Source organism: Bidens hawaiensis, unplaced genomic scaffold (genome assembly GCF_021521415.1).
Source record: "Bidens hawaiensis isolate Kalapana, Puna unplaced genomic scaffold, B.hawaiensis_p1.1 tig00001611_1, whole genome shotgun sequence".
In the NCBI taxonomy this organism is placed as follows: domain Eukaryota; kingdom Viridiplantae; phylum Streptophyta; class Magnoliopsida; order Asterales; family Asteraceae; genus Bidens; species Bidens hawaiensis.
The window spans coordinates 29093-46971 of NW_027504957.1; the positions used below are offsets into that span (position 1 = coordinate 29093).

At 32.7% G+C, this 17879-nt stretch overlaps 2 protein-coding genes and 1 non-coding gene across 3 annotated transcripts; 2 read left to right on the top strand and 1 right to left on the bottom strand.

Moving 5' to 3' along the window:
• The first annotated feature begins 473 nt into the window (after positions 1 to 473).
• LOC143609541 (calcium-dependent mitochondrial ATP-magnesium/phosphate carrier protein 2-like) lies at positions 474 to 5335 on the top strand. Its single transcript, XM_077084270.1, has 4 exons — positions 474 to 905; positions 3040 to 3816; positions 3887 to 3977; positions 4264 to 5335. Exons 1-4 carry the CDS (start codon positions 512 to 514, stop codon positions 4454 to 4456), a joined length of 1455 nt encoding a protein of 484 aa, XP_076940385.1. The 5' UTR covers positions 474 to 511; the 3' UTR covers positions 4457 to 5335.
• A 958-nt stretch (positions 5336 to 6293) lies between these two features.
• On the top strand, positions 6294 to 6375 carry TRNAS-AGA (transfer RNA serine (anticodon AGA)). Its single transcript has one exon. It is a non-coding gene; the product is annotated as a tRNA-Ser (tRNA).
• Positions 6376 to 7133: 758 nt separating this feature from the next.
• Positions 7134 to 13723, bottom strand: LOC143609542 (sucrose nonfermenting 4-like protein). The gene is made up of 13 exons (XM_077084271.1): positions 13626 to 13723; positions 13450 to 13537; positions 12197 to 12376; positions 11990 to 12121; positions 11522 to 11581; positions 11243 to 11332; positions 10977 to 11081; positions 10196 to 10337; positions 9204 to 9371; positions 8594 to 8657; positions 8027 to 8096; positions 7509 to 7605; positions 7134 to 7315 (listed from the first exon to the last, which is right to left on the bottom strand). Exons 1-13 carry the CDS (start codon positions 13691 to 13693, stop codon positions 7215 to 7217), a joined length of 1365 nt encoding a protein of 454 aa, XP_076940386.1. The 5' UTR covers positions 13694 to 13723; the 3' UTR covers positions 7134 to 7214.
• Between the last annotated feature and the right edge of the window lie 4156 nt (positions 13724 to 17879).

Below are 17879 nucleotides of genomic sequence, written 5' to 3' on the forward strand. Positions count from 1 at the left end.
TATAAGAAAATTGTAAAACAAAAATAAAAACTTAATAGTTTTTTATTTGATATTTTGATAGAATTATAAAATAATATAAGAGGAGCTATAATGTTAATTACAAATGTTGAGGGGAAATGAAAATTCAGGGAGATATATGATTAGCAACAGAGGGGGGTATGTTTAGTCTGACCTAAAAAAATAAAAAAATAAAAAACTCTTTTCACATAAAGGTTCCCACTTACCAAAAGCATATTATTATTAATTAAATTAAATAATAATTTGACCATTTCTAAACATGGTCAAACACTCAAACAACCAATATCTGTTACAAAAATAATAATCCCAATCAACCAACCTTCCTCCATTAAAACATAATAATATAAGCTCACCAAAACCCGACCCGAAACTCATTCCTCACAAAATATCTTCCGTGTAGGTAACCTAATCTCCTCAATCAATCTCCATTCACACCCAAACCCTAGATCCAATCCGTCATGTATTATTATTATTATTATTATTATTAACAACGATGCCGTCACCGGCGATCGATCAGTCACACAACCAGCCGGCCGGACCGGTGACAATGGAGCACGTGTTAGCGGCGTTAGGCGAGACTAAGGAGGAGCGAGAGACTCGTATCCGGAGCCTGTTCAGTTTCTTCGACACGGCGAATGCAGGATACCTGGAGTCCGTACAAATCGAGGTAGGCTTATCGGCTTTGCAGATACCGTCCGAGTATAAGTACGCCAAGGAGTTGCTTAGGGTTTGTGATAAGGATAAGGATGGGAGGGTGGATTATGAGGAGTTCAGGAGGTATATGGATGATAAGGAGCTCGAGCTGTATCGGATATTTCAGGCGATCGATGTCGAACATAACGGATGCATTTTGCCTGAGGAGCTCTATGATGCTCTTGTTAAGGCAGGTATTATTGTACTTTACTTTGATCATGCATAATGCTTATAGTTTGTTAAAATGTGTGAGTTAAAACAGTGGTAAATTGTTGATGAGATTTTGTGCTGAAGATTATGTGATTTGACTCCATAGTTTTTAGAGTATGTATAATTATTATACTTTGATGATGCAGTTTAATAAAATGTGTGAATTAGGGTTGTGAATTGGACCATACATGGTTTGAAACAGTGTTGAATTGTTGACAAGATTTTGTGCTCAACTTTGATGAAGATTATGTGATTTTGACTGGTTAGAATGTTAGTATTGTAGCCTTGTACAGTGTTACAGTGACTCATAAGTCATAATCAAAGAAATTGTGCATTTAAGTTTGTTTTTGGACCATGTGTTTTGGTTATTAGATTTCTGGTGTGCTACATGATGTGATACGATCCCACGTTCAAGTCTTCATGCGCATGCAAGACTCCTTGGTTAACCCACGTTCACCATGCAACTTCTGGTTTTAATTAGTTTTCTTTCAATATATTTATTAGTTTGTTTATTTTATGTTAGTGGGAAGTTATCTTAGGTTAGTGGTTTAGTACATGTTCATGTTAGTTTTACATTTTCTTTCGGTTTGTTACTTTCACATGTAGCCTATAAAAGGCATTGCAAGTTTAAGAATGAAAAAAGCAGAAAATTATGAAGTAAAATGTCTTGTTCTTTTCCTTATTTCTTTGGAGCTTGATCCACTCAACGGATTAACTACCTTGGGAGATTAACCATCTCGAATCGGTTACTATCATGATGTTGACAGGTTCATTAGCAGGATTTGAGTATAGCATCTTTTATGAAAAGATGAATTCTAGAAACTTTTGGTTAGATACCAAAAGTTTATGTGACTAGATTGGCATATTGTATGGAATGATAGTATTGTAGCTTTACACAGTGTCACTGTGATTTGTATACTAAAGGATTTGTGCACGGAAGTTTGTTCTCGGACCATTTTATAATTTGATACATACTTTCTTTTTGTATGTCTATATTTTGATACATTTTTATTAAATGTGTAAATTGGTGGCTGGAAGTTGAATATGTAGTTCATAACAATGGTGAATAGTTGATGAGATTTTGTGCTCACTCTGATTCATAAAGTGAAGATTTTGTGATTCAACTGGCATATTGTTTACAATGATTTTACACTGATTCATATAGATTTGTGCACTAAAGTTTCTTGTTGGACGGTTGGACCATTGGACCATAGCCTGTGTTTTGGTTATTAGATTTTTGGTGTGCAACATGATGTTGACAGGTTCATTATCAGGATTTGAGTATGGCATCTTTTATGAAAAGATGAATTTTAGAACCTTTTGGTTAGATAACTAAAATTATATTGCCTTTTGCAAGATTTAACACAGGGAGATACATAGTTTTTGTTATCGAGCACTGTGAGCTACAACTTAGATTGTCGGCATAGCCTGTGGCTTGCTTATCAGATTAAGTAATTTGATCATGCCCGTAATGCCTCTTGCAATATATCACACCATGAGATACATCTGTTTTTGTTTTTGTTTATGTTGGTGAACATTGTGAGGTGCTACTAACATTACGGGCATGATCAAATTAACGCGGGTTGAATTATGGAAGCGCACTTTAAACCTTGTAACCATGTACACTGTTAGATCATATAGGTCTGCCCACATTCTTTTATTATTCAAGTAAAGTTTTTATGGATTTTGGTGTGTTGACAGAAGCATATGATAACTTCTATTTATTCTGTTCTTTAGTTAAACAAAGATTATCAATAGGTTTGATTGAGCATTGCTTGACTGGCCTTGATTAATAAAGCAACAGCTTTTCAGATTTTATGCATAGTTTGTATATTAAACACAATTAACAGCTGTGATAGTCAATCAGCTTAATCAACTCAAGGAGCCAAGTTGTATTTTAGACACCCCCTGTCATGTTTGTAGATTTTATTTTTGATGCAATTATGTACGTCATTCTATTATTTTCTGTGATGGTAAACTTCTTTAAGAAAAAGATCATCATGAAAGAATTGGATAACTTGATTGTGGAAATACTATCGCTATCTGTTTTACTGTAACAGTGTTTCTTTTCGTTGAATTGTCTACATCTTATTTGCTCTGGCAGCTTTTTGTTTGCAGGGATAGAACTTGATGATGACGAACTAGCTAGTTTTGTTGAACGTGTTGATAAAGATAACAATGGAATAATAACATTTGAAGAATGGAGAGATTTTCTTTTACTTTATCCACATGAAGCAACAATCGAAAACATCTACCAATATTGGGAACGTGTATCACTAGTAGATATAGGAGAACAAGCCGTAATTCCAGCTGGCATCAGCAAGCATGTTCACGCCACCAAATATCTAATTGCTGGTGGGGTGGCTGGGGCCGCTTCCCGAACTGCCACCGCCCCTCTTGACCGCCTTAAAGTCGCCCTACAGGTTCAAACCACCCATGCTTCAATCGGTCCCGCGGTTAAGAACATATGGAAAGATGGCGGGATTTTTTCATTTTTTAGAGGCAATGGATTGAATGTTATTAAGGTTGCCCCAGAGAGTGCTATAAAGTTTTACACTTATGAAATATTAAAGGACATTATTGGTGGTGGAGATAAGGACGATATTGGAACTTTAGGGCGGCTTCTGGCGGGTGGTATAGCGGGTGCGGTGGCACAAACGGCTATTTATCCGATGGATTTAGTGAAAACTCGGTTACAGACTTATGTTTGTGAAGGTGGTAAGGTTCCTAGTTTGGGGAAACTTTCAAAGGATATATGGGTTCATGAGGGCCCACGGGCTTTTTATAAGGGGACTGTTCCTTCCCTTCTTGGTATTATTCCTTATGCGGGAATTGACTTGGCTGTTTATGAGACCTTGAAAGAGATGTCAAAAACCTATATTTTGATTGATAGTGGTATGAATCTCCTCCTGACTATGCACATTATTATGAATATTAAAAATTGATGCTCGTTTTTGTCTTGCAGAACCTGGTCCTCTAGCTCAGTTGGGGTGTGGGACTGTTTCAGGGGCACTTGGAGCCACCTGTGTATATCCTTTGCAAGTTGTCAGAACAAGGTAAACTGGAATAAATGATCCGTAATTGAAAAACCTCAACTGAAATAACCATGGTTTTATGTTTTGTAAAACCGATTTTTCAGTCAGTTCCGATTTTGCATGTAATTAAAACCAAAATGACCTGTTTGTTATGCATGAAAGCCATTGGTTTGGTTTTATGTTTTCATAAAAACCGAAAATTTTCGGTTATGCATGTAATTAAAACCAAAAAAACAAACCAACCCGAATTATGGGCCTGGCCTGTTTTATCTTGTACTAAGAATGACCTGTTTGTTATGCATGTTAGGATGCAAGCACATTGGCATGGTGTTGCTAACGCGTACAATGGGATGAGCGACGTTTTCATGAAAACTTATCAAAACGAAGGGGTACGTGGTTTCTACAAAGGACTTTTTCCAAATCTATTAAAAGTTATTCCAGCCGCCAGCATTACATATATGGCTTATGAAGCAATGAAACAGACATTAGATCTTGAATGATAATGATGGTTATGATGATGATGATGATGATGATGATGATGAAAGTAGGATAATAAAGTAGATAATATGCCCATTATTGGAGATGGGTGTTAACTTCCCACCCGGAAAGAAGGGTATTTTTGTAAAGTGAACAAGTATCTTCAGGGGTATACTTGGAATTTTCCATGTGTATATTCTGGGGTACTAGAGTATGTCCAAATTGAGTACATTTAGGCTATTTGCCAATTCTTTGTTACAACAGATACATGGATGCAAGTGGCAACGGGTTGTTAATCTTGCTCCGGATAATGAGATTGATGTCGTTTATGTTGGTGATCAATTGTGTGGGCAAAGCAAACCAGACAGTTTTGTTCTCGTTTCACTTATCCGTAGATGTATCGTGATTAATAAATGACCTAGCCGGAAAGGGTCAAATGAAACAATAGGAATATTAAGTGGTCTGAAGGTTATGCACACCACTGAACCATGTCTCATACAACTAACGAAAGTAATGCTAACTAATTACATGTTTTATATCACAAACGTATCAAATAAACATCGAATGATGTAAAGTGAAGGGGTAATAAACCAACAGACTCGGTCAAGGAAGCATGTTAAGTCGCAGAATATATGAGTTAACCTTTAAACCTCAATCACAGATATCTAAGATACGAGTCCAGAATGCAGATAGAGGTCGTCATCTGTTATGGTTCAAACTTCAAAGTAAATGGTGGATAAAGAGGTAGAATAAGAATTAGAGGAAGCCTATTCAAATCATCGATCCCTATTCTAATTAACAGTTAGTCTATTTAAACGAATAGAGTTACAATTTATACTTTCAACCCTCTTGCTTAACTACAATTACAACTAACTGTCTTTTACCATTTATCACGTAATATTATCTAACTACGTAACCTTTTCTTTTCTATTAAGCTCATTTAGTTATTAAAAACAATTTTCAAATGACATCAAAGCATAACAGTTTGTTTATACTTAATACAAAATATGGAAAAAATAAAAAGCGGATTATTACACTGTCAAAATATTTATTATATAAAAAAAGACAACACTGTTGGGAAATTTCCTTTCTCACTAAAGGAAAAATTTTCAAAACACCAAAAACATTGAAAGACATTATCACTCAATATGCTGTTACTATATCTATACTATTTAATAAATAAAGCTTTCTAATGTCACATTTCATCACTATGTTGATTCTTACAAAATTTTCCATCCCCTCTCTCATATTAATTACATTTCTCTTTTTAATATTTCATTTTCAATTTTTAATAATTTCATCATAATTTAAAAGAATTAATACCATCATAAATATGTTAATTTGTTTAATAAAAAATTTATTGCATTATTTATTAATATTAGATTTTTATAAGTAACCAATACGAAACGGGTGTGTTTCTTTAACCAGTTAAAGTATCAAACATTGTTCATGTCAAAACAATTTAAGATTAGAATGAGTTTTGGTCCACGAGTTGGATTAAAAAAGTAGTCATTCACAACTAAGTTTTGATATAGAAAACAACAAATAAATAATTTATGATTTATGAATTTAGTAACAACTTTTTATTTCCAAATTGCGTAATGTGTAATTATTTTATTGTAATATATCTTTATATATGTGATACATTTTTTTTGTATTTCACATTATGTTATTATTTAAAAAAAGATACTTATTCTAACCCGTGTAGCAAGTAACCTAGTTATGTAAATAAAACTAAATACTAGTGAAAAAACAAATTGCTAAATGAGCAAAAACATTCTGAAAAAATAAAGGGACCTTAAAAATAAATGTTTAGAAAAAACATAATATAACTAAACATGGAGATTCTTAAAGCTAATAGTGGACGTACCGGAGTGGTTATCGGGCATGACTAGAAATCATGTGGGCTCTGCCCGCGCAGGTTCGAATCCTGCCGTCCTCGATTCATTTTATTTTTTTTATTTAATATTAAATTATTTTTTATTTTTTATTTAAGGTTACTTGAAGGAAGGCGTGTTTCATGTTATGTCCATGTCCAGTTTCGGGTTCTAGAGTTAAGAAAACATGGTGTCTAGCACTCGAACCTTGATCAATCTGGCTGTCATCATATAAGCTCCGGGCGTTCGCACAATGACTGGTCTGCCAATTGCCAACAAACAACCTAGTGAAGTGAATAACGGTTTCGACTTTTTCAATTACATTGTATCATAGATGTCACACCAAAGAATATACCAGCAAACAAAGGTTTAGTAAGGCTAAAACATTAGACCAACAGATAATACATCAACGGTAGATGGCTAACGTACACTCGTACAGAGCCTAATGATTTATAACTTCAGAGTGACTACATTATAATTTATAAATACCTCTTTCTCTCTAGGATATGGTATTTATTTCTTAACCATTATACAGCAAGCTTAAGCCATGTTCGGTTCATGAATATAACAAGGTAACGACCAATCTCAACCATTCATGAAACCAAACGTAGCTATTATACGAGATCAATTTATACCGAATTTGCAAGCATATCTAGTATTTATACATTGACTAGGATTAACACGCATGTGTAAAATCATGTGTTGTTAGTGTAAAATCATTGCAAGTTTGCAACACACCAAAAGGTTTAAGTTTGTGAATAATTATATTAATCAAATAAAGCATTTTAAAGCATCATGGTGTGTTCATAATTACAAAAAAAAAAAAAAGTGTGTTCACACACTCCCTCTACATATATCCAATTGTTAAACCATCACCAACCCTATTTAAATGAGAACCGCATTTTTAAGAAAAATCTCTAAAAATGAGACTACATACATCTCTCAATGTAATTAAACCTAACACATAACGAGTTCCCACTTCAACAACCACAACACGTTGTATCCCTGTAACCAAAAAAAAAAAACACAAGTTTTAACACACGTGTTTTGAAACTGATTATGTGATATTAGATATACAACACTTGATTTTCATTTTTCAATCGACTATAATATATCTTTAATAAATTATATATCAATAACTTTTTTTATTGTGGAGAATCTCGAATTTTGGATTTAAATAAGGTAAAAAAAACTGAACCTGGATCTGAAAGAAGACCAATGACTGTATACAAGGAATCTGAGCGCGTGCATATCCCATACCGACTGCGTGTATTTGTATCTACAAGCTGTAGTCCCTAAAGACACGAAAATAGTATAATTACCAAGCTACCCTTACTTCAAAAAAAGTATGATTAACAAACTACCAAACCATCCTTACCATAAGTAAGTCACTATTTGATTAAATTAGCCAAATAATAAAATATAAAACATTGATTTTTGAGTAATAATTATTAATTTATATCCGTGTTTGATGTTCCTGAGATTCCTCTGTATGTTATGTCACTTAAGTTCACAGCTGATATCTTTATATTCAACATGTAAATAAATAGTACTTTAGATCAAAGTTTGCAAGAAAAGAAAATGAGCTTAAAAGTTGGCATGATGCTTACAGAAGTGAGGCAACCTTGGTGAGTGGGACAATAGTTATATCATTTCAGGATTATGCAAATTAATAAAAAAAAAGGTAGAGAAAATATAATATAGGTCTAGACTTACTTGAGATATTGTTGTCTGATCAAGTTGAACATGAGCATATGCATTATTCTTTGCTAATGAAAGGACATCACTGAAATGAAACAAAGATGTGGCAAATTGGTAAGTTTTATAATATTCGTTGAAAATGAACCGAGTCAAACAGATTGAACGGGTCAAACATGTCGAGGGTCGTCCAAATTGTATTTAAAAGCTTACAATCTCCTAAATTGTTTAATAAAGAAAATAAGATTATTATTATTATTATTGTAAATTTTGTAATCAAATTTAGTACACTGCTTTTACAATCTCCTAAATTGTCTAATAAAATAAAAAAAACATTAGTACATAATTTCTGAATAAAACGAATTAGAAGTCGTATGCACTAAAAACAAACTTTGGGAAACTTTCAAGCCGTTTGGCCCGTTCCCCTTTTAGATAAATTGTAAAAGTGACCCATTTGACTAGTGTTAACTTGTATTAAAAAATACATATGATTAACACAACCCCGTTATTTGACCCACCCATTTTTTCATTTCAAGGCAAAAACGGTAAAAATAAGTCGAGGATAAAAAGGTAAAAAAACACAACCTCCTGCAGAAGACATTAATAAGGGTTCTGTTATCATCAACAATGGGCACCGAACTTATATGCTCTGTAAGAAATCAAGATTCAGATTATGAAACTTCATGCGTCGGTTTTGGGCTCAAAACCGTTCAGTTTTTTCAGTTTTCAATATTTGCAATGGGTTCGGTTTGCGATTTTACCAGTTGGACTTATAAATTTTTGGGCTACAACATTAATTCTTTTCTTATAAATAACTTAAAATCGTTTTTTTTTTCGGTTTTACCATTTGGGCTTGAAATTTTGGACCGAAAAAGTCTCAAAATAATTAATTTGGACCTAAATTTTTTCTTGATCAATGATTTACTTGATTATTACACATTTGGATCTAAATTTTTTGGGCTACACCATTTATTATTTTCTTGCAAATGTTTAAAATCGACTTTTCGATTCGGCTAGGATTGGTTTTTTCGGTTTCTAGTTGATAGCAAAACCGAAACCGAACCGCAAAATCAGTTTTAAATACATAAAACCAAACCGTTGTATTTTATTGGGTTCGGTTATTTCGGTTTTGCGCACACCCCATGATTAAATAACGTAAATCAAGAAATGAAAAGGGTTGATACATGATACGCACCATCTATTAATAGTCTATAAGCATCGCTAAGAAGATAATTAGGAGAAATTGTTTTTAATTCCCTTGCACCTCCAATCTCTCTAATCCAAGTACCAATTGGAACAACACCGATTGAATGTTGTAAAAGTGGCAAATAAGCAATACGGTGCTCAAAATGCCTGTGTATATCTATTTTTTTCAAAATGTATATCGATTTAGAACATATGATAAACAAAATTTCTAGCTTTTATAAAGAAACATTGCATAAAAAGTAACAACTTTGGTACATTCTATTTTTTAAATCCATCTATGTTTGTCCTAGAAAAAACCTATGTCAAATATCAAAAAGATATTTTTGTTCAAAAAAATTGTAGAGTAAATTACTCTTCTTTGTGTCTTTTAACCATATGTCAACTTGCAAGTTGCTTCCTTGAACATATTAAATGATTACAAAAAAAAACATATTTTATCTGAAGACTTGTAACACATTAGGTCCTTTCCACCAACACAAGTTTGATTAGAATTTCTGTTAATTTTTTTATAAATGACAATTTTACCAAACCCCTGCAATTAAATGACAACATTTTTAATTTTCAGCATTCTTTTCTTTATTTCACTCTTTTTCAAAAGTTTTCAGAAAAAATAAATAAAAGAAAAATAAAAGAATTTTGAAAATTACAAATTTTGCCTTTTAGTTGTACAGGTAAAATTGTAAACTGAAAAAATAATTTAACAGAAAATTTTACTTCACTTACTGGAAAGGACCTAATGTGTTACAATTTTTCAAAATAGGATTTTTTTTTTGAAGTTGACACGAAGTGTAATTTACTCAAAACTCAATTAAAGGTAATCTTTTTTTTAAATAAACTTTGAATCATATGTTTTAAAATTTAATGTTTTAATGGGTGGACAAAATATGGGTACCTGAAATAGAAATCGAACCAAAGCTGATTACTTTTTTATGCGATTAGCGCTTGCTATAAACAGAAAGTTAATTAAAGAAAGAGATGTACGTTCTAAGAGTCCACTAAGGCATATAACATGAAGCAACAGTGGGCAAGTGGAACCTTCCGGGACATATAGAACAGGAATTGAAGATATGTGATTTTCCAAGATTCTAACTGCAACATTATTGAGGGAATCATCAGGATGAATCTGTGTTCAAGAAGACAAATGGGAGTTATAAGAAAAATCAATAGCATACGAAAATATTAATGGAAAAGTTGTAGAACCATAAGTCGGGTTAGGATGTTTAAAGATGGGTTTGGCTCCTTTTTCTTAACAAGCTGATATCTTGAGCTTGAGGTCGGCCATCAAAAGCTCGAGCAAGCTCTTTCTTTTTATTTTTTAATTTGTATTTCTTACACGTATTTGTATAGACAAAAACAACAAATAAAACTTTAAGTTTCAACATACACATAATGTTGAATTTATAATTAATATATATTAAAATTTGGGTTATAATTAATATATTAAAACTTGGGCTTTTATTTAAACAAGCCAAACGAGCGAGCTGGCTCTTTTACAAACCGAGCCATTGTCGAGTGAGATTTTAACAGCCTGAGGGGAGGGTTTGATGACTTTGATCCAATAAAAACATTATTTTGTCTATTTGACATAACTTTTTTATAAATAGCTAGTGCGTTAATTATGATAGCAAAAACAATACTATCAAACATCCAATTATTTGAATAAAAAAAATTTAGCACGTGCATGCATTAAAAATAAATTATTTGACCCGTTTGAGATAAAATACAACCCAATTTGACCCGTATTATGAAACATGTTGCTTACTTGGATCAAAGGTCTCCTTTGAAGTTGAAGCTTCCCTTCTTTCCATGCAGATATTGTAGCAAATGGGTTCACATTATTAGTTGCCATTGCACGGTTCCTATGCAGCTGCAAGATTAATAATTTTCAGAGCGTTTCATATAAAATCTTTTGAAATTTCAAATTTTCATAATATCATATTTACACATTTCATAGCAATTAAAATAATTGCAATCAAATGATGATATGGTAAAAAAAACAAACTTTCTGCAACATCAATTACTTTATACCTCAATCAGAAACATAATGAAATCAGATGCAGTTAACATCCCTGAAATCTGTAAATTGGCTGCATTCCAAAGGGGGGTAACAGCAAGTCCCTAAAGCAAATAATCAGAATTTTTATTCAGTTAATATTCCAAGAAATAAGGAATATATACAATTTAGTAGAATAAGCAACCCCTCTGATTTTTGTTAATAATAGAAAGTGTTTAAAAACTATATTATAAAACAATAATCTAAATAACTCTCAAACAAAAAAAAAATTGTAATCAAGAGTCAAGACATACCTCTTCATGCATAACAAGAAACGCCTCTTCTACTGTCATACTGTCATCTAATGCAAACACCTAGTTTCCAAAGACAATTTTACAAATATTAATTTAATATATTACTTTAAAAAGCTTATAATGAAAACAAAAGAGGTGGCAAGAGGCTGATATTCTAATGTTTTGTAGTTTTGGTCAAAACGGGTCGGGTCGGATTGACCCGCTGACACCTTTTATCCATTTTGTAAATAATTAATGCTTTTATTATGTTTGCAAAAAGGATGCCATTAGAGTAATGATCTAAATCTTTGAATATTAAAACTCTTTGAGAGACTTTCAACGCGTTTGACCAGTTTGACCCATTCACCTTTTAATCAAAATTTTTATCTGACCCGTTTGAAATATACACAACCCAAATCAACCCATCTATAACTAAACGGGTTAAGGCCACCATAAGCGCTAAAAAATATTAAGAAAAAGAATTCAAACCTTCCCTGATTCGGGAATCAAGTCATATGCTTTATAAGATAATAAATGCTTAAATAAACGACGTGTAGTAGTCCCTATGTCATCACCAGTTATTTCCACCTCTTCATTCGGAACACTGCCTGACGTCGAAGCCTAAAAACATAATAGTCTTACATACTAATTATTATTATCGCAAATAATACAAGAAAATAATATGTGGATACTTACAACATTAGCATGATTTCTATGATCATAGCCATCAATAGGCATGACCGATAGACCATCGTTAAACATTTGAGGTAAAAGCTCAGGTTGTTGCACAACGGCGACATTATTAACACCATATCCATCTTCAACAACCGGTTGCATCTCGTCAATCCGCCACACACCATCAACCAAGAATTTGAACTTCATTCACCATTTGCAGCCCAAAAAAACCAACAATAATTAGAATCTACCACTAAATAAAGTGATTATTGTAGCTCATTAATAACCTCACTATTCTTCACAATTTACAAACAATTCTTATTGTATAAATAGATGAATGTATCCAGTAAAATCCCATTCATAGCAAGCTAAAGGTAGGGGCTAGGGAGGGTAATATTCGTATAATATAAATTATGAACTGGTAATTAAAAACAACAAAACAAAACGTACTAATAATACTAAAATAATAGCAGGAAACTACAAATAACAAACATTGGTGAGAAAATAATAACAGCTTTTAAAGAGAAACGAGGCATGAATAAGGTAGCGCAAATCCCCTTGAAAGTATGAATATGCTCGCCGAAAAATTCTGTATGCCAAGACCACGCCAACGCAAAACAGTCTATATTGAATATCATCATCAAAATAACAACAAAACAAAAGCCACAAAAAATAATAGCTTTAAACTGCTAACAAACACAAAATAGTGAGAAAACTCTAGCAGTAAAAGATAAAATAATAGCAGACATACACAATTCCCCTTGAAAAGGGGCCGTTTGGCAATCTAGCGTTGAATCAATAAAAAAGGTCTAACTGATTAAGAGGTAGCCTCTGAATCATTCAGCATGTCACTAAAACTTAACCAATAAGAGACCCCGTGAGCCACTAAGAGGTGTAACCAAACACACTCTACCTCTGACTGATTCAGAGGTAGCCACTTAATGGAATCATTAAGAGGCTATCAGACAGTCCCTAAACACCAAGACCGCGCTAACACAAAAAAATCCACATTGCAACAAAACAAAACGCCCTACCGCATAAAAAACTGCAACAAAGCAAAAGGTACTGAAAATTTCAGCAATAAATATCAGAGTGACATGAATAAAATAGCACAAATCACCTTCTAAGTACAATTCATATTAAAAATCATCAAAATATTTTTTTTTAAACTTGAAGTTAAAATTATTACCTCACAATCCCCTTGTAAGTACAATTCATATTAAAAAATCATCAAAATAGTAAAAAAAAAAAAACTTTTAGTTAAAATATAATACCTTGTGCACACCAGGAGGCAGATCACAAATAGTCATAAAAGTAGTTGCAGAGCCCTCAACACAAACCATCTGATGATACTTGATCCACCTAAAGAAATAATTGCATTATATAAGTTTAGTCAAAGTCAAAATCAATTGAATTGAAGTCCAACAAGTGCAATTAAGAAACAACATACGCAGTAAAATCACCGCACAAGAAGACTTGATTGCCGCCATGAGACCAAACGAAGTGGGTATGAACCATAATCTTTGATTTGGGTTGGTTGGTTTTCGAAAGAAAGATTGGAAATAAATAAAAATCAAATCTTGCCGGCGATAAATATGCAGAAGCAGATATTAAATCGGGGCATAATTAGATTGAATTAAAAAAGAAAGAAAAATAATTGGGAGAATTAGAATTAGAAGAATTAATTAGCCAATTAGGAAATAGAATCTCGTCCTCGATTTCTCAGAGCTGTAAAACAGCCCAGGAGGAACAAACTTATTATATTTATTTTTATTTATATATTCATTTTTTTTTGAACGACCAACAGAGGGGCTTGCCCAAATGGCTGGAAACACGATGGATAACCCGGATGTCCCGGTTCGAATCCTGATTCTGACCGGATTTTACCAAAGCATTAAAACATGTCGTGCCTCCGGACGGGATGAGTCAACTGGGTTTTACCGGGAACGCCAAGCCAAACTCGGATGCCAGCGTGGATCCCGATCATGTCAACATAGTTGGCCTGAGTGGGGTGGCGGGGCGCGATGTGTTCGCACAATGAAATAGCTTAACTGTGAAAGTCACCGTTTGAATAATAATAATAACAATAATAATAATAACAACAATAATTTGGTTTTTATATTTTAACATTCTCAACTAAAGGTTATTGGTCTGAGTTTATCGTCACTAGTGGTTACAAATTTAAGAATACTAGTTTTTGGTGGTTCTCCGTTAAAAGAAACTTATTGGCGTTAACTTTTTTCCATTATTCAAATTGATTTTCTAGGGATTTTGATTGGAAAAGATGATACGAGTCGATTAATATAAACTTAGGTCGAACAGTGCTACAAGCGGCATAATTTTTGTTAATCGGAAGTTCAGACACCTGATTTAAAGAACTAATCGAATCATTTGGAGAATCGCTGTGAGCTAAGCTTACATATGTTGGCTTGTATCATCCTTCCGATCAAAAACCCAAAAACTCAGTTTGAAATTCGGAAAAAAGTTAACATTGTTAAGTTTTTTTAACATGGACCACTGAGATCCAATTTCTTAAAAATTGGGACCATCGGTGGCAATAAATAATTGTGATAATCACTGGTTAATAGCCTTTAATTTAGATTATTAAAATCCAATAAGCCTAATAACATTGAGGTTTTTTTAATTGTTTTTAATGGTAATGAGTTTGTGAGAGTGTAAACAAGTTTGTTTTATGAGACACGAGATTGGATCGTTTAAAGTTTGAATCGAGTTGAGAAGAAACGAGTTCGGGTTTAATTGGAGCCCATTTAATAAATGATCTCGGACGTGATTAGAGTTTTGATTTTTTCTCTTGAAAAATTGAGTTGAGAATAATACATGTACATGTCATGCCGTATGAGTATATGTTTATTTTGATTTTTTCTCTTGAGAAATTGGGAATTTAACAAATTTGATCCCTTGTTAATGCATTTGGTCCACATTAACCGTGAATTATGTAAAACAAGTATTTTATCGTTAATCTAAAAAACAAAAAATAAATTAAATATTACATGATAAAAATTGCCTTCACCTCTCTTTATTTTCATCAAATATTCAAATTATACGATGCAACTGCTGAAACCAAGGAACTCTTGGTAACTAACTGTTGATATAAATATCTTGGATACGTAAGTTGAATAGAGGAGAAACATCGAGGGTCAAATCTAGATGGAGGGCCACAACGTATTCGGTGTAGAGACGAGCCGGAGGATCCTAACAAAAGTGAGCGGACGCTAGTTGAGATCGACTGGTAAAAAACTCAAATTAAATTCAAACGAGATTAAGTCGTAGTTATAATCAGTGGCGGATCCAAATGAGTTGGGGGCACCCAAAACATTAAAGCACAAAGATTAAGTTTTTCACCCCCAATCAACATTCATTCAATTAACCAAATCATTAAAGCGTAATTAAATAAGTAAAATTCATTATCCATAAGTTTTAGTTTCACCCTTAGTTTTTACATTATTATATATATGTTCATTCGAGAGAATTTTAAAAATTTCAAATCATCTGGGCAACATTTACAGTTTGATTTTCGAAATCTATCAACAACAATATATTATTTTCACATCTAGATAGATAAATGACAATTCTCTTTTCTAACATTTTTTATTTTTTTATATTCAACAAGATGTCAATATCAAAATTAGTTTAATTTTTTCTTTGAGAATGTTTCGACTTGGAACATAGGGGTCTATAACATATACAATATACAATGAGTACATCTTAGTCTCTAACTTATGTTTAGAAAAAAAACCGAACCCATTTGAACGTTAAGTGGGAGCCGTGGGGGCGTTCCTCCACCGACTATAATAGGCTTTGTGTTGTTCGTTTGGATGTGCGTGTTTTCCCAACGCATTTGCCACACAAACTGATTTAAGCTTGAGGTTCTTAAACTAAACAAAATTACCTCAAATTTGCTTGATTGTTTAACTTCGATAATGAAGAAGATTAGCATGGAAGGACAACATGCATCGATGTCATGCATTAGGATTTGGATCATAGCCATCGTACAAATTACTCAAGAGCAAAAACCAACGCTCGCCCGGTTTTTGTTGTGCTTTTGAAATTTAAACTAACGTGAAATCAAAGATGGGAATATATTTCTTCATGTAATATCTATGTAGACAAAAGTTGTGTGGAAATCATGTACGAAAACGATTAGAAGCTCTATAATATTAATGCATAGAGATTGAAGTCTTTGAAAAATTATATATCCATATAATTTAGTTTTATCAAATTGAATTTTATTAATCTAAATTATGAATTTATGATCAATTGTCTAATGATAACAATTTAACCAATGACTCTTCTAACTTTCGTTATCATTATAAATACAATTCTACTCGCTTAGTCATCATAGTAAGTTGAAGGCACGTTGCCACAATTTGCTCATAATCACCCTTGTGAACGAAACTAAGTGGAATCAAGTGCGATTTTTTTTAATGATATGCGAGTGAGATTGTCCTTTACAATGTAAGTACAAGTTCAGAATGTTATTGGTTATATTGTCGATATGTAATATTATCGATCAATAAATTATAATTTGAGTTATTAAAATTCAATATGCGTTAGAATTAATGATAAAAATGTAAATTTTAAATATACCTTTTGTTTTTGAACATCTTTTGAAATTACATTCAATACCCGATTAAACCTTTCAAATATGAGATACCAACCGTCCATACTGATTATAATGCTTCATACCTGCAGGGCCGTCTTTGAGGCATGACAGGGTAGTCGATGGCCACAGGCCCGACACCCCGCTAGGCCCGAATTTTTTTTTTCAAAAAAAAAGCATATGTATTTTTTATAAAAAAAAATATGTATAATCAATGTTTCAACACAATTACGTAACTACTAGCTTGGTCTAGTGGTAAAGGGCTATGACATCTAACTAAAAGGTTGTGAGTTCTAGTCATATTTAAGACAATTTAAGATTATTTTTATACAAAAGTTTTTTACAATTTAAAATTAAATTGTTTAAATCAAACAAAATGTTTCTTTTACTAAAGGGCCAAAAAAAATTTCGCCATTTGGCCCAAATTTTTTTCGCCTTTTCGGAGCCGGCCCTGCATACCTGACTCGCTCAGAAACTTCATTTAAAAATAAACACATCATTAAGACTACTCCCATTGGCAATCTCATAATGAGATTGGTGAGCCCAAAGTTAAAAAAAATTGAAAAAGAAAATTTACCAATCTAGATTGGCAATTTGGGTTGGTAGAGCAAACCTAGATTGCAATCCAAACTAACCCCGAATAACTTAATTTTTCAATTAACTTTTAATATTCGAACTAAAAAAATAATTAAATACACGATATTTTTAAAAAAAATTATGAACATTCCGACATAAATTTTATTTAAAACAGACTTCGTTAAAAAAATACTTTTTTTAAGTTGGGATGAGTTGTGAATGTGTATAAAAGATTGGGGTGAATTAAATTATATAGATTGAGGAGAGAGAAATAAATTTTATAATGTGAGATTGAGATTGTGAGACTGTTAATGAGGATAGCGTAAGAACCTGTGGTCATGTTTTTCACTTTTTATCTTTAAGCATGGTGGCCTAATTTTTTCCTCAATATTTTTCCTTGTCGTCTAGGGTGATGGGACGTGTGATTGGCTCTAATTAATCATCACCTTAATCATTGCATTCATCACCCTAGTTATTCTTCGAGGTCACGATTAGGCTAAGGGGTGT

Coding starts and splice junctions, on each gene's coding strand:
- LOC143609541 (XM_077084270.1), top strand. CDS start 512: ATGCCGTCACCGGCGATCGATCAGTCACACAACCAGCCGGCCGGACCG. Junction 906..3,039: donor TGATGCTCTTGTTAAGGCAG/GTATTATTGTAC, acceptor TTTTGTTTGCAG/GGATAGAACTTGATGATGAC. Junction 3,817..3,886: donor CTATATTTTGATTGATAGTG/GTATGAATCTCC, acceptor TTTGTCTTGCAG/AACCTGGTCCTCTAGCTCAG.
- LOC143609542 (XM_077084271.1), bottom strand. CDS start 13,693: ATGGTTCATACCCACTTCGTTTGGTCTCATGGCGGCAATCAAGTCTTC. Junction 10,338..10,976: donor AAAGGAGACCTTTGATCCAA/GTAAGCAACATG, acceptor TCTTGAACACAG/ATTCATCCTGATGATTCCCT. Junction 7,316..7,508: donor TGGTCTTCTTTCAGATCCAG/GTTCAGTTTTTT, acceptor TTTTGGTTACAG/GGATACAACGTGTTGTGGTT.